Here is a 17,401-nt window from a genome sequence, read left to right as displayed (position 1 = left end):
AATAACTTTACTTAATTTATACTTGTATGCTTTATGGCTGCAATATAAGTTGCAGGATTCCACATCTACAGAAAGGCCTACAGAAGAGTCTGCACAGACAGAGGAGACATAGGCCTACATGTGGGCAGTGTATAGCCAACTTTTCCTTTTTATTTGTTGCATGAGGCATGTGTCTGATATCTCTTGTTGCAGGCACTTGACCACTGGCTTTTCTTTACAAAGAACAATTGAAATAAAACTCAAGGAACTAAGTATATTTGTCTTTTATTAAACATTTAATGAAAAGTGTTTTGGTTTTTTTTGTTGTTGATTTTTTTGTTGTTGATTTTTTTGTTGCAATGTTGTGTAATATGGCACATGCAACAATGTCCCAGGCCCTGTCAGGTGTGCAAACCTCAGACTTATCAGACACTGAAATCTTCCCTTTAGTTAGCCAAAGTTCATTTCATTGTGTGCCCTTGTCCTGGCTAGAGCTGCATAACTGGTTTGGGTCAGGGAATGGGGTCATACTGTCTGCAGGCAGGAACATGTCATAATCACCTATGAAAAAATGCAGTTCTGTTGGGATCAGCATAAGTGTATGTAATACAGTGAGCTTGATATTTAATTGTGGAACTTTCCTTACCACTTTCAAATAATGTGCATAAATGTGAATTTCTGAAAATTCTTAAGTCATGCACAAATCCTGGCCATTTTGCTTTCACATTTGTGATATGGAAGATTTTAGTCAACTGTCTTTTTTAAATTTGATATAATATTATTAATCTGGAATATTAAGAATCCCAATAGTAACTGGGCTGCACATTTACATTGTGAACCCCCTTTCTGTTCACAAAATCCCCTTCATTGAGGCCTTGATGGCAGTCTATGGTAGCCTATAGTCTATGGTACCAATCACGTTAGTGAAGCCTGAGTGACATATACTGTAATCGGCATGGTCATGATGGCATGATCTTCATAAAAAATTATGATAGCCTAAAAAAAAAAAAAACTGCTTTAAAAAACACTGCTTTACAACATTGGGTCTTAAGTGGCTTGGAAACGCCACAAAAAAACCTAAAACAGTTTTTTAAACCTAAAAGCGCCAGGTAAACTCCGAATGACACGACAGATAGCACTTTCAAGTTCTCCGCATCTCCAAGAGTGTAAAGGAAAGAGCCACTCGCAAATAATCTTAGGGCAATGCAAACAGTTTGTGCTGTAGTTAAAGCGCGACTCCGACAAGTCGAAAATAAATGTGCGTTTCCAACAATTTTATAATGTGTTAACGACAATCTCACGAGTCACGAAAAAAAATACACATCTCAGAAAGTGCACTATCGCACTGCGCTGGACTTCCCCATGGACTTCCCATATCAGCTCCGCTTATGAAGCCGCAGTCTAATCCTGTTTACATGAAATAAGCCTGCTCCCGAGCAGGTAGGCAGTCCAAACAAACAAACACACAAGGCTGGGGACAAGGCAAACGGGTAATCCAGAGGCAGGCAGAGAGTCCAAGAAACTGAAATACAGGGAACCAAAGAAATGCTAAGAGATGCAGTGCAACACATACAAAACTATGCAGTGATTGAATGTGAAAACCAGGCTTATAAGAGGTGAGCTAAACAAGGTAATGACAAACAGGTGAATGTGATCAGTGAAGATGAGTCCGAGCAGTGAGTATTGGGAAATGTAGTTGTGAGGGAAAATGACAATCTGAAATGGAGTGCCCTCTGGTGGTTCTCGAGGGCACTCCAGCTGATGACCATTACAATCTTATTATGTGAAAGATGTTTTTAGATAGCATTTCATATTTCAAAACATCTTCAAGATCGGGGCATAATGTCTTAAAAGGACACATTTTTCTCCTTGGCAATAAAGGTGGAAGTGCACATTTACTTTTTTTAGATATAGACTGAGTAGGTAGATACATCTATACAGAAATGTACTGTAAAAAATATAAATAATTAAATAAACCCTGAGAAATAATCACTATTATATGGTTAATTGTTTTTAGGGACCAAGCACTGAAAGTGCGTAGGCACCTCTTGAAATCGTTGGCGTTCTTTTTCTTATTCTTCCGTTTCTTCTTCCACCATGGAAGTCTATGGCAGCCCATAGAACCGCTCGCGGGAAAGTTATGAAATTTGGCACACAGATAGAGGATGGTCTGAACTGTCACCATAGCAAATGTGGAGTCTCTAACTCAATCCCTCTAGCGCCACCAACTGTCCAAAGTTTCACTCATGTTTATGCTAATTACTTTGAACCGTAAGGGCTAGTAACAACATTCTTGTTTCCGCTGATTCCTTAGCTCAAGCCAATTCGAATGCACCCTATGACATAATTTTCCGTTATGAAAATTTGTCAATTTTGAATTCTCCGAAAAACCTACTTTTTCAAACTCGTCCTAGACTGTTGTTCCGATTTTCACAAAAATGTAACCAGATCATCTTCAGACCATGCCGACAAAAAGATATGGAATTCAAGTTGATTCGTCAAACCGCCCTCGAATACCGCGTGAACGAATTTTACGTAGTGCTTGAGAAAACAGACTTAAGGCTGTATCTCTGCAACGCTTTACCGTATCCATACCAAACTTGGTACATGTCATCACAAGCATGACCTGAGGCTACATGCTGCATTTCAACGCAGCGCCACCTACTGGTCCGGAGATACAAAAAATGGCTAGTTTTGCTTATAACTCCTGAACAGTCTGTTAAAAAAGCATAAGAGTGGTCTCGTTAGATTGAGGTTGTCATGCCGAGTCAACTGATACCCAACTTTTCCATATCGACCATTTTAGGCATCGGCCATTTTGAATTTTGTACCAACATGCTGTATTTTATGAATGCCTTAACGTATCGTTACAAAACTTGGTATGGGTCATCGGCACGATGCCCTGAAAGAGTCTGAGAAGTTTTGAACCAGTAAAAGTATTATTTACATGCTTATAACTTTGGATTTGGTTGACTTATTTTCACAGGAGTCATCTACTTACTTTTCTGAATCCTTGCCGAGTCCAACGATACCAAACATGCTAGTTTTGAGCCTTACGGTTAGAGCAACGTTGTAAATTAGCGCTTAAAAAAACTTTTGCGAATATCTTTGAAACCGTTAGTCCGATCGAGACAAAACCCCCATAGGAACCCCACTGGCTATAAACCAATGCCCAAATGTCAAAGTTTTATAGTAAGTGGCAAAAAAATCCAATCAAAGTTTCCCATGGGACATTTTTTATGCTCTCATTAATTTAAATGCCTATAACTCCGAAACAAAATGAGATATTTTCACCAAATTTGACACACGCATGTATGGGCTCACTCTGAGAACACATAAAAAAAGCGGTGGAACTGCGCCACTTGGTGGCGCTATAATAGAACAAAACAAGGACATTGCCATCAATTACAATTTAATATCATGATATTAAATGCTACACTTTACGAATGCATTAGTGTACCGTTACGAAACTCGGTATGTGTCTTGATAATCCATTAAAGCATAATTTTAGTTATATTTGATTTTTCAGCCATTTTGCCTAAAAACATCTTTAACCCTCTACTGCATGAATTTTGATGACACATGATAAAAATTATTTCACATCATTTCCTGGCTCATTTGGGAACATTTTATTGATTTATTGAAAAATGTCCCTCCCCCAACCCCCCCACCCCAAAATATTTTTTTGTTGCCTGAGGGCAACGTTATGCAACAATGGTAAAGAATCATAGAAAAATGATCATTATACAATTCTCAGAGAGCAATACAAAAATAAAAAAAAATATTAAAAAATGTCAAGAAACCATTTAAGTAAAAAGGGAAAAACACTTAAATAACTCTGACTGGCAATCCAATGGACGAATCTGGGTTTGGCAGGAAAACGGTACTTGCCTGACTGCATTGTGCCAAGTGTAAAGTTTTGTAGAGGGGGGATTATGGTGTGGGGTTGTTTGGTGGAGGGGGGATTATGGTGTGGGGTTGTTTGGTGGAGGGGGGATAATGGTGTGGGGTTGTTTTTCAGGGGTTGGGCTTTGCCCCTTAGGTCCAGTGAAAGGAACTCCTTATGCTTTAGCATACCAAGACAATTTGGACAATTTCATGCTCCCAACTTTGTGGGAACAGTTTGTAGATGGCCCCTTTCTGTTCTAACATGACTGTGGATGCTGCACATTAGTGTCACTTTGGTGACTTTGGGTGTTCCTGTGCACCCAGGAACCCTACATCTTCCCTACTTGTAACACATTATTTGCCATTGTGAGGTATTGTCCAAGACATCCTTGAAAAGTACCCCTTATCGCATAACGTTGCCCTGAGGCAACAAAAAGAAAAACTGAATTTGTGAACATGCAAAATAAAAAGAAATTCACAAAACCTGCCAAAAGGCTTCTCTACACCTTCATACACACACACATATTTTTTATGTACAGTTCATGTCATTTTAAATATGATTACTAAAGCAAATAATCTTGCTTTCATCTCACACTATGTGCTCCTGTGACCATGTGTCAGAAAAGGACGTCCCGCCTTCAAATGGTGCTTGATAGTGACTCCCAAACCTTATTGGACTGTTCTTTGATACTTTTTCAAACATTCTAATTGGTTGCAATCATTTAAAGAAAAATGTACTGAACACAGGGCTTAAGAAAACTTTCCGTTGCCTGGGGGCAACGCTATGCAGTAGAGGGTTAAATGTATTTAATTGCTCATTGTTGCAGTTGGCCTGACACTCCCAGCCATGTTGGCATGTCTCAAATTATCGTCTTCTTTGCGCCCCGATAATTGCTGCTTGCAGCTATATTTTTAATTATTATTATTATTTCGTTTTATTAATGTACTTGTTTTTATTACACATTTTGGCCATGCTTTATCAATTTCAGCTTAAAATCTTTTAAATGGCAAGGCCACACAGTTGGACCTGGTTGCGAATCCTGGGGCAGCATTTGGCCATGCCAGTAATGCTATTGATGGAAATCGAGACTCACATTATGAACATGGATCCTGTACTGCTACTCCTATACAAGATGACCCATGGTGGAGGTTAGATTTACTAGACAAGTACGTAGTGACCTCCATAACTATCACGAACAGAAAAGACTGCTGTCCTGAAAGGCTTGATGGAGCCGAGATACGAATCGGAAACTCTCTGCTGAACAACGGCAACAACAATCCATTGTAAGAAAGCCTTTCAAGAGAAGATTCTCTTACAGAACAATATGATGAGGTTACATACTGTACATGAAATCAAATATTATCCATTTGCTGTCATTTTTATACAGGGCTGGAAAGATTTCATCCATTCCAGGTGGGAGATCCCTCACTTTCAAATGGGAAAAAGGCATTCCAGGCCGTTACATCAATGTGGAAATACCTGGTCGTAATCGGGTTCTTACTCTCTGCGAGGTTGAGGTTTACGGTTATCCAGCTCCTGATGGTGAGAACATTTATGATCAGGATTTGATCAGTTTGGCTCTAATAAAAATAAACAATCAAAAGAGAGACACATTCACTAATCTTTATATATTTAATAACAAAATTTCAATAAAACTATACTTAATAATTAATAATAACCATTTCTAAACCAGTTTCCAAAATAAAGGTTCCAAAAGGATGGGGTTTGCAGTGATGCCATAGAAGAACCATTTTATCTTCCCCAAGGTAGGCTACCTTCCGTGAACAGCTCTTTTAAAAGAACCATTTTTTATTAACATCATTTTAAAAATCGAAAGAACCACTATAAAGAACCTTTTGTGCAAAGGAAAGGTTCTATGGATGTTAAATGTTCTTTATGGAACCATCAATGGTAATAAAGAACCCTTGTCATGTCATTTATTTAAAACTATGAATTCATAGTTCATAATTCATTCAAAATCTGTTGTTTTAGGTGAAAATGTGGCTTTAGGAGGAGTAGCAACACAGAGTTCCCTTAGAGAAATAACTTTGCATCCAGTGTCATTACTGCTCGTGCATGTGCAGTAGGCTACGATAGGAAATTCCAGTATTCATGATGGGGGGGGCCCGCATTCAAGCAGATGTAATAATAAAGTTAAAATCGTAATGGTTAAAGACAGGATATACAATATATGATAGAAAACTAATAAGTAATATATTATTTATATAGGCTTCTTGGTAATTGTCATATATATACATGTTTAATTCTTATTAAAGTAGGCTATAACACAAAAAAATATGTCGAGAAAATCAAATAGACGTTTTCCAAACATATACTTTGCAGTTTTTTTATATCAATGTATGAAATGTCATTGTACAATACAATACAAATATAAGGGTGTAAAGAAGGAGAAGGCAACCCAATTATCTCACTGGACAAAAATACTAAAGCCCAGACTGACACCTAGTGGAGAGTTGGCCTTTAGTCTCTGAAGAAGATGAACAATAACCAATCAAGCCCAAGAAATTGATGGAGCTCAAGAAAAGGAAGGCAACATCTAACCCACAGAAATATTTGATCACTCGTGCTCACCTGATAAAATGTGATATTCCCTTGATGAACTGAAACTGTGCTATATGGATGACTCTCTCTGTCTGCTAGCCTCATTTGATTTCACTAGACTCTCCAAACAAAAAAATACAAAGAGAGCTAATCATATCCTTGAGCTAACCAAATTAACTCTACAAAGCCATTATATTATAATGTTATTTTAGCTTCATTAATAATCGGAATTTCTCAAAACAATTATGTTTTTTCTTAATCAGCTTTTAGAGGATTCCCAGCATTTCAGGTCATTGTAGATCGTAACATGCCGTGTAGAAGTTAATCAGAAGCATCAAGGACGTTTTGCTACTCATCATTGCCACTCAGGGTCAGGGACTTAATACAATTATAGTAGACTTAGACATATTTTGCTCCTCCCTACAATAACTATCCACCACACTTAGCAGAAGCCCCCGTGGTATCCAATTATCTTTTCTGAGAAATAATAATAGTGAGGTTAAGTTCATTCATACAAATACTACATTTCCCAGAATGCATTGTCTCGTATGCCGGAAGTTCAACCTACATTCTCATCGTTCTCTCTGCCGATCACGTCTCGCTTCAAGATACAGAAGGTAAATGTAAACAAAGGTGTATCGTAAAAGTCAACAGCTTGCTAATTATTCGATTCTTCCCTTGCTGTTTGAGACTTGACAAGACGTTTAATTATTTGCATTCACTGAGCTGTAAATAAGATATCGTTATCTACACTTCTCCTAAAGTATTTCCGTTTGTTCATTTCAGCCCAAAATCTAAAGTAAATTACGTGATTGAATGTGAATATCTGTTTGTATTCCATTACAAGTCTAGCATAATAAATACTTCTTCACTGCTCACTTGACACTAGCTGATGATTCATTAATACAAGCAACTTTTCTGCTAATTTGAATCTCTAGAATGAAGCAGGAACACGAAGATCTCGTTTTGAAAGCATGTGGAGCAAAGTCTCTGCAGATTGGTGCAAAGATTCAGACTTTGTGGAGCGGTTATGGTGAAATATTAAGAGTCCACTTGGAGGGATGTGACCGTTCCTCTGTGGTTGTCAAACATGTGATGTTTCCCCAAAACCAGAAACATCCAGGCGGCTGGAACACAGACATATCTCACCAGCGCAAAGTGCGGTCCTATCAAGTAGAAAGTTATTGGTACCAAAACTACGCTACCAATGAACGCTGCAGAGTTCCCATTTGTCTTGCTGCCAAGTCATTTGGTGATGAACAGTTGATTGTTTTAGAGGACCTTGATGTTGCAGGATTCCCTGTGAGAAAAACCTATGTTAATGATGCTGAAATAAAGGCCTGCCTCAGCTGGATTGCCAGCTTTCATGCCCTTTTCCTTGATGTCGCCCCAGAAGGACTTTGGCCTATAGGCACATATTGGCATTTAGAAACAAGACCTGAAGAGCTAGAAGCTGTGTCAGATCAAAAACTCAAAGCAGCTGCTGCAGAGATAGACAGCATCCTCAACAACTGCCGCTTTAAGACAATTCTGCATGGTGATGCAAAACTAGCAAATTTCTGCTTCTCCAAGGACGGTTTACAGGTTGCAGCTGTTGATTTTCAGTATGTTGGTGGAGGGTGTGGGATGAAGGATGTAATTTACTTTTTGGGCAGCTGCATGGATGAGAGAGAGTGTGAAAAGACAGTGCCTGGCCTTCTGGATCACTATTTTTTAGAGCTACGGAAATCCTTGGACATGAAGACCAACTTTCAAGACCTGGAGAAAGAATGGCGAAGCATGTTCGCTTTCGCTTGGACAGACTTTCATCGCTTTCTCCTTGGATGGATGCCAGGACATCACAAGATTAATAAGTATAGCAAAAGACTTACTCAGGAGGTCTTACACAAACTGAAGCAGTCTTAATCAATGTGAAACAGAGGAAGAAAGATAGAATTTTATACTAAGATTACACTGGAGTATAAAGGTCCTCCTTAGGGCTGAACCGCAAGATGCTGATTATTTCAGAACTGTCTTTAATCTGAATGTAATGTAAACACTTGTTTGTGAGATTAAAAAAAATACTTATTTCTATTTAATTTTTGTATTCTATATTCATTTTTAACATTAAAGCATTCACACACACACACACTCACCTTTCATAGAAATATTTTATAATTAGATTAAAGTTTAAAAGGCATCTTTAAGAACCATTTTCAATTGAGTATAATGGGTATGATTTCAGGTCTTACTATTTTACGCTATATTTTAATTGATTGACAACTTTTAAACAAAGTGCATATAAAGTTACTTATATAAATACTTTTAAAAAAAATTGTATTTGTAAATTAAAACAGTTGAATCAGAAATTGTTGTATAATTCTGTATTAAAAATGTGTATTTAACATTTAATTTTTAATGTTGAATTAACGCCACACACTCATTTTTCATAGAAAGATTTTATAATTAGATTAAAATTCTAAAGGCGTCATTGGAACGTTTCTTCATCAGAAATGTAAGCAGTATGATTTTAGATATGATTTACTAATTTTGATTGATTGATAGGAATTTATTTTTTTAAATAATGTGCAAAATAACATAAGTTCTTAACGTCATAATCTAGTGAATACTTACAATGTTTGGCTGCATTTAATGTAATTAGTGACAATATAATATTTTATTCGCTTTAAAAACCCTGTTTTCCCAGCGTTTAAAGAGTTGTGTTGTATAATAATCTTTCCATAAACCGGCATTAGTCTTTTGAGAAGAAGCCTCCTTCATGCTGAATTAGGAACAGCCAACAATACCCCATAGCTTTATTCTATAAGAGAATGAAATCGCAAAGCTGATCTGGGGTCAGTGCATACGTTCTCCTTTTATGTATGTGGAAACATCTCCAAATGTACGGAACTGTCCGCGCTCTGTTCTCCTGTGCTGATGACGACATTTCCGGAGTTACGCCCGACTCCATTTTACACGAAAACAATCTTAGGGCAAGATATTTTTTACTCGGGTACGTATCATTTTAGTTTTCTTTTTAAATGCCTACAATATTCTATCTTTGTTTTAATATTAACTTATATTGAGCGTTCTTGCTGTCAGTGGGATTAATGTGGAGTTTGTAGCTCACTGGCTAGTTAGCTGCTGGTCATTATCGTCTGATGTTTGTTTTCTATGTGTTTACTGTTAATATACGGGTAACGTTAAACAGTCATATATTAGAGAAAACTATAATTACATTTTTTTTATCAAGCAAACCAACAGTTATCCTGGGGGCATTAAATGTGATGTAGTGTTGTGTTTAGTTACCTAGTAACTTAACGTTACTAGTCTTGGTAGCAGCTAACTAACTGTCACGAGCATAATGCATTTAAGTTATTCTCTTCTTAATTTTTTTAACGTATTGTTTTTATTTATTTTTTTATTACTGAAAGTTTTCTGCCATCATATATGCAAATGTCAAATAATGAATAGTTTCATCATATGTAGATGCAGATTTCATCCAACTGATGCGATTATTTAGGCAAATTAATATTTTATGTTGCTTTTGAACACATCTAACACACAAAATTAATATTTGACCCATTACATTGTTGCCAAGATTTGTGTCAGGTGTTAGAAAGTGTGTAATGAGCTCATTGCTTTATTCATGTAAGATTTCTATGTAGCACATAATGCCTTCATGCATTAGGCCTGTTTGCATGCAAAACTGGTAATTTATGTAAAAGGAAGTGTCAGGTTTTCATTTATGAGTAACATATTTCTTCTCTCTCTGTTGTTCTTCATAGGCTGACTGAGTGCATCCACCTGTCTCTGCCACATTCCTCTCACTGAAGTAGTATGGCTAATGTAAAGTGCTAAGACTGCCTGGAAAGCAACATGAAGGATACTTTCACAGTGTATCAGCCATGAATCAAGTCTGAGGAAGGAAAATATCCCTGCCCTTGAACAGGACACCTGGTTCTGTGTGATTATCCCTGTTTCAAAGCTCAATAGCTGCTTTATTATGAAACATGGACCAGGGTACAGTTGACTGCCCTGTTACTCTTGTCATCAAGGCACCCAACCAGAAATATGATGACCAGACCATCAATTGTTTTTTGAATTGGACTGTTGAGAAATTGAAAAAACACATCTCCAAAGTCTATCCTAGCAAGCCGGTGAGTTTATATTATTATCAGGATTGTTATTCTATTTCAAAAAACATGTCTGTTGTGTTTTATTTCTATGACCAAGTGTTTAGTGTCTCACTACAGTATTTTAGGTATTTCAGTAGATTTGAGAATGAACTAATTCTTATTTTCATACACAAGAACTAAAATAAGCTGTTGAGTGTGTCATAATTCCTCTTTCTTGCTGTTGTGTTAAACAAATGTTTATTTACCTGTTAAAGAGCTTTCTAATTGTAAATCACCAATTTAACATTTTAGGCAAGGTTGTCATTGATTTGAAACACAGAAGAAGCCTATGAAATTGTGCGTTGACTTCAGGAAATGGCAGCTAGATGCCAAACATTCCTGTGGAGCAGGTGGCATCACTGGTATTTTTCCTCAGAGCCTCATGCGGTTCACATATTAGTTCCTTATACTGCTGCCATTACTGATGAACGATTTGTTTTAGATGCCTTTCTGTCATTTTAATCTGAGATTACATTGAATGTATTTCTTATGAAACTGTCAAGGCCTTTCTTGCATTTACACAAGCTTAATAATAATAAAGTCCATGTTAATGTTTCCTCTTTCAGTCATCCAAGGACCAGAGACTTGTCTATTCTGGACGACTTCTGCAGGATCACTTGCAGTTGAGGGATGTGCTAAGAAAGGTACACTCCTAATCTCTAATCTCTGATTTCTGATTAAACATCAAATCAAATGTGACGTGTACAAAAACAAGTCAGGTTTCTTGTAGAAAAGAGAAGCGTGTCAAACAGTATATGAGTGTTTTTGATTGTTGAGATTCTGAAGCTGACGTTTTATTTCAAGATCCCAAATCTTTTGTTTGTCACCATCATAATCTTGATATTGATGGCACAGTTATTAGGCCATTCCCCACCATCTTGGGGTGATTTTACTCTTAGAAATTGTAGGGCTGCCCCCTACTAAACGTTAGTCGACAAGAGGATTAATCGACCAAAGTTTTATAAGTCGGTTATTCGTATAAACTTGACAGGAAGTGGTGAAGTCATGCAGTCCATGAAGGACAGATCGTTAACAGCGGGACTTTGTAGCAATTACAGTATGTAGGGCAGGAAATCCAAACATTTGCCTATCATCCATATGGCTTATGATTTGAAACATATAAGTACTAACAACTTTACATGGCTGGTCGCATAAATGTGAGCTATTATTAGGCACATACACTTTTTCCAGTGCTTTACGGCAAGCTTTATGCGTGCACTTGAGTGCAGAATTGGCTGTATACGTTACGTCTATATATAGCCTATTAAAGGCTCATTATGGTATAGTACAACCCCCCCACCCCCAGTATATTTAAGTAATTAAATTAATGTAAATGTACAATTAGTCGACCAATTGCTCAAATGAACGACTAGGCTACTAGTTGACTAAAAATCTTTAGTTGGGGGCAGCACTAAGAAATTGTTTTAAAATTGGCAAGAAATGAAAAATTCACCCTATCTTTTTTTTCTAAATGCTTCTTATAGATTGTATTGTGAATGATTCATCCATGCATGTTTCCCTCCTTTAACCAAAAAAATGTTTAATCACAATGCCAATGTCATTTAGTCCAATTAAAACCTGCCCCTTTCTTCACATGCATTCAGATCTGCCTCCATCCAATCAACAATTTGGATAAAAGTCCCTGCACTACTTTTTCCCCCATAAATCTGTTTCACTCTGATGTATGTCACGATGCAGAATAAAAGATCTATCGCTACTTCCGTTTCATTTAAAAAACATTGAGAGATATGATACTGTAGTCAGAGACATTCATTTGATGCATTTCTACATCGACCAATAATTAAAAATGGCACAAACCGAATGCAATAACTTGTATAGTGAACTCTTTTTTTTGGTTATATAATGCAGAAAGTGCAGTTCATATTGTGTTATTCTTAATGTGTTATTGTATAGTATTTGACGAGAGCTCTAATCACTGGATTTGTTCAACCCCAACAGCAAGATGAATACCACATGGTCCACCTGGTGTGTGCTTCACGAAGCCCCCCATCATCCCCCACTTTCAGCAGCCCTATTAGCACCGCTGATTCCAGCTCTTCAGTGAGTGCCTAGAAGAACAATGCATGCACTGAATAAAAAAAAAGAAGTTTCTTTTCTCGCTGTTTATTATGTCCATTATTCCTTCTTATTCCTAGACGTCAGACAGTGCTGGTCCATCTTCCTCATCTTCTACCCCTAGTCCTGAAACCCCAGCCAACTCTGATGGTCTACGGCACCGGGGGAACCCAGTGCAAACACATGGCCTCAATCCTGCCCCTACTGGTGTGATGCAGAGGTAAAGACATAAATAACACTCTACTGCTCAAGACAAAACATGTTGAATTGATTTGAGTTTTGAGGCCTTTTGTTGTCCCACTTAGGCCTGAAGGAATGCCTCTTCCCATGCAAGGTGGTCCTGCTGCTGGCTTCCCCGCCCACCCTATGTATATGCCGATGCAAATGTTTTGGTGGCAGCAGATGTATGCCCGCCATTATTATGTGCAATAGTAAGTTACTACAGCCCAGTTGTCATCAGACACAAGGTGTGACCCTGAATAAATGTATTTGAGCCCTCTCTGATAGCTATTGTTTTTTAAATGTTTTTGAAAGAGGTCTCTTATGCTTAACAAGGCTGCATTTATTTGATCAAAATGCTGTAAAAACATTGTGAAATATTATTACATTTTAATAGAACAGTTTTCTTTGTTTTGAAATATAATTTATTCCTGTGATGCAAAGCTGAATTTTCAGCATCATTACTCCAGTCTTGAGTGTCACATGATCCTTTAGAAATCATTCTAATATGCATTTTATTTGATGCTCAAGAAACTATTATTGTTATTAATGAGGAAAACTGTTTTTGCTGCCTAATATTTTTGTGGAAACCATGATAAACTACCATTCAAAAGTTTGTAGATCAGTAAGATTACAAATAAATAAATATAAATACTTTTATTCAGCAAAGACACATTAAATTGATCAAAAGTGACAGTAATAGCATTTATAATGTTACAAATTATTATTATTTCAAATAAATGCTGTTCTTTTGAATGTTTTTGTTTCCACAAAAATATTAAGCAGAATTTTTATTTTTTTGGACATTGATAATAATAAGAACCATTATTAATATTTGAGCACCAATAATAATTGACAACAGTTGAGCACCAAATCAGAATATTACAATAATTTCTGAAGGATCATGTGACACTAAAGACTGAAGTAATGGTTGCTGAAAATTCAGCTTTGCATTCACAGCAATACCTTTAATTTGAAAATATATTCAAATAGAAAACTATTTTAAACAAATTATTTTAAATTATAATAATATTTCACAATATTACAGTTTTTACTGTGTTTTTGATCAAATAAATTCAGCTTTTGATAGGTAGTGTAAATGGATATAGAGCACAACTTGACCCTTTATACTTTCTTAATAAATGTCTCATTTTAATGTGCACAATTCATCACTGTGCGTTATTTTATTTCCTGATCTTTCATTCTCCATCTTCTGTCTTTCAGTCAAGCAGCCATGGCAGCCTCCCGGGTGTCCAGCGCGACCCCCTCTCCCGCCCCCAGCCCTGGTCCCGCCACACAGCCAGCTCAGCCTAACGAACCTGCAGCCCCTATGGGGCCCAACCCCGCCCCTGAGGACCGCCCTGCCAACCCCAACATCCAGATGAACGCTCAGGGAGGAGCCATGTTGAACGACGATGAGCTCAACCGAGACTGGCTGGACTGGATGTACACCGTGTCACGTGCCGCCATCCTGCTCAGCATCGTCTATTTCTATTCCTCCTTCGGTCGCTTCGTCATGGTGATCGGTGCCATGCTGCTGGTTTATCTGTACGTCACATACAAAACAAGTTTTCTGATGAGCAGAAGTTGACTTGTTCTTTTAGGAAGGTTAACATTGTATTTGCACTTCATTGTCTTATAGTTTGTCTCTTTTTGTGTACTCTAGACACCAGGCTGGCTGGTTTCCCTTTAGAGCAGAACTTCAGAATCCAAGAGCTGAAGAAGGTCCACAAGACGAGGCTGAGCAAAATCAGGAACTGCAAGAGATGGTTAGTAATAGTGGCCAATGTTGTTGCAAATATCTAGAGTGAAAGGTTGCTGATATACTGACTGAACTCAAAAGTTTGGACAGCCTTGACTGAATTTGCTTTCTATGATCTTAAAAATGTATTGCCCTAAAACATTTAAATAGGTTTGTAGACATGGAAATGTTTAACATTTATTTTTAATTTTGGTCTCGCTATATAATCCCCGTACTTCCATTTGTGTTATTTTATATATTTTGAATGAATTTTACATTATTCTAAAGTGTGGAAAATCATCATGATCATGGGTTTGGTGTGTCCAAACTTTTATGGAGGGTGCATTTGTACATCTGATGCAATAATGTAATTTTATATTGGCAAACGAGAATTTATTTTACACTATTTATTTACTTTACATACACTACCATTCAAAAGTTTGGGGATGGTACGATGTTTTTGAAAGAAGTCTCTTATGTTCACCAAGGCTGCATTTATTTGAACAAATACAGTAAATACAGTAGTATTAAGAAAATATTATTTCAATTTAAAATAATGTTTTTAAAGTTTATATTTTAAAATGTAATTTATTCCTGTGATGGCAAAGCTAAATTTTCAGCATCATTACTCCAGTCTTCAGTGTCACATGATCCCTCAGAAATTATTCTAATAGGTTGATTTTAATCAAACACTTATACAGTGTTGAAAAAGTTATGTTGCTTTATATATTTATGGAAACTGATCATTCTGATAACTTAATAAAAGTATTCATTTCTTAGAAAACAACCCTCAAACTTTTGTGTTTTTAGTGTATATTATAAAATCAGATATATAAAAGAAAATGCTCATTATATATTGTTAAGACCATCAGGAGTTTAAAATCGACCCATTTCACAATTATCAACTGATACCAATAATCTTAAAATGGTCACATATCATCCTCACGAATTCATTATGAGACTTATACACAACTTACTTGTGAACCAAAGCATAATAAACAAACATAGCCATCGCTTTTTGTTTTTGTTTTTCTGTAGGAGCGTATGATGGATGAGGGGATGGAGGATGATGAGGGGGACAGCGGGGAGGAAGGTCCTGAAGATCCCATGAACGCAGGCCCGCATCAGCCAGGCTTCCTGTCGGCCGCATGGTCGTTCATTAGCACTTTCTTCACCTCCCTCATCCCTGAGGGACCTGCACACGCTGCCAACTGAACTCAGATGTCTCCACATTGTCTGTGGACCGTAGAAAAAATTAAAATAGACTTAAAAATGAAATAAAATCATAAAATAAAAAAACAAAGTACAACATGGTCTGCCATGTCCTGGCAAGTCTGTAATGCTGCTTCAATGGTGTTCAATTCCCCCCACCCCCACCCCCATGCCATTTCCTAACGCTTCTCTTTCCGCCTTTATCAATAAGTCGGGTGAGGTTTCATGGATGTGTTGTCCATGTTGTTACAGAAGACTTTTCTTCTCAAGGCTGGTTGATAAACTCATACGACCATAAGACTTAGTGAATCATGCAGTTACTTTAGTGCATAACTATTTTTCTCTTCCTTGTGTGTAAATAAATAGTAAATATTTACAGATATGAATATATGCATCTCATTGAAACAAGGTGTGTTTTTGAATAAAATCAGGTTTTGGTTTCTAATCGTAATACGTAGTTTTTATTTCCTTCAGCTTATCAACCGATGCACCACTAGTGGGCGCCACTGATTTACAAACTGCTACATCTACATATAGATGTAAATATATCTACATATATGCACAGATTTTTAAAGATGCTTCTTCCCTGTGATATACAGTATGCACTATGTTTAGCCCGATCATTTGTAATTAAAAGTATTTCACAAGCTATTTGGTGCAATTATTTCTACTCAGGGAAGAATTTCTCGGACTTAATATATTTTTGTATGTGTTTGTGATTCCTATTGTAAGCACGCTTGGATGGCATAGGTAAGAGTTGGTGCACATATACGCACAGTATATATGAATATCTGAATTTTTACATTTTGAAATGAAAGCCAGAGCCTTTACACCCTTCCGTCCAGTCATATCCAGACACTGAGGTGAGATTGAGACAAAGTAGACCATCATGCACTTCAGTGCCCTCAGAAAACCTCTAATCAAATGAAGATGGATTTTGTACGGTTCATTGTAACAACACAATTAATTATGCATGACATAGACATTTATTGGGCTCATTTCACCCGGACTCCACTAAGTAACTGGACAAATCGGGTTATAGTCCCTCTTCCCAAGGTAGGACAACTCTTATCAGGAGAACATCTCTGAGGAGGGCTCTGTCTGTCAGACGATGATTTCATCATGACTCCATCCTTGGTTGGATAGACCTAGACAAATGCAGTTGTTGAAATTATTTCACTTGAATTGAAGTGGATTTCTCCAGGAATACAAAAAAAGGAATAAAAATGTGATTGATAACTGTATCGATTATAGGAGACGGGGGCTAGTTGTCACAGAGGTTGTTTCTGAGTTACTAACTAGAAGGTTTAGTGTTTCCATAGAAGTGTTTTTTGTATGTGGTTTTCAAACACCATGAAGCAAATAGTCTTAGTTAAAAAAAAAAAAAATTAAAAAAAATCCTCCGAACGTTATTATTTTTATAATAGACTCTTTGTTGGGCACACAAAACACAACAAAGTCACAATGAAATAAGTTCAGATAAGACTCAAGTGCATAATAAAGGAAGATTTTACCTCAAATGTCGGTTTAAATGTCATAATTACAATATTTGTTAGCCAAAATGTT

At 36.9% G+C, this 17,401-nt stretch overlaps 2 protein-coding genes and 1 long non-coding RNA gene across 4 annotated transcripts; all 3 read left to right on the top strand.

The window, feature by feature from the left end:
• The first annotated feature begins 1,460 nt into the window (after positions 1-1,460).
• LOC309483250 lies at positions 1,461-5,903 on the top strand. 2 transcript variants are annotated; one of them, XR_014200523.1, is made up of 4 exons: positions 1,461-1,609; positions 4,857-5,151; positions 5,256-5,410; positions 5,861-5,903. It is a non-coding gene; the product is annotated as an uncharacterized lncRNA (long non-coding RNA). The 2 variants fall into 2 exon arrangements; XR_014200524.1 differs by lacking the exon at positions 1,461-1,609 and having other exon boundaries at positions 4,683-5,151.
• Positions 5,904-6,790: 887 nt separating this feature from the next.
• Positions 6,791-8,508, top strand: pkdc (protein kinase-like domain containing). Its single transcript, XM_082148924.1, has 2 exons — positions 6,791-7,047; positions 7,369-8,508. The coding sequence occupies exons 1-2, from the start codon at positions 6,965-6,967 to the stop codon at positions 8,333-8,335; spliced, it is 1,050 nt and encodes a 349-aa protein (XP_082005050.1). The 5' UTR covers positions 6,791-6,964; the 3' UTR covers positions 8,336-8,508.
• A 762-nt stretch (positions 8,509-9,270) lies between these two features.
• On the top strand, positions 9,271-16,286 carry herpud2 (HERPUD family member 2). Its single transcript, XM_082149479.1, has 9 exons — positions 9,271-9,422; positions 10,198-10,569; positions 11,154-11,231; positions 12,547-12,648; positions 12,744-12,883; positions 12,969-13,094; positions 14,107-14,430; positions 14,549-14,651; positions 15,662-16,286. The coding sequence occupies exons 2-9, from the start codon at positions 10,423-10,425 to the stop codon at positions 15,836-15,838; spliced, it is 1,197 nt and encodes a 398-aa protein (XP_082005605.1). The 5' UTR covers positions 9,271-9,422; positions 10,198-10,422; the 3' UTR covers positions 15,839-16,286.
• Positions 16,287-17,401: the final 1,115 nt, after the last annotated feature.

Source organism: Leuciscus leuciscus (assembly GCF_965113295.1).
Source record: "Leuciscus leuciscus genome assembly, chromosome: 20".
Classification (NCBI taxonomy): Eukaryota; Metazoa; Chordata; class Actinopteri; order Cypriniformes; family Leuciscidae; genus Leuciscus; species Leuciscus leuciscus.
The sequence above is the reverse complement of the archived record's forward strand: the minus strand, read 5'-3'. Positions and strand labels throughout refer to the sequence as shown.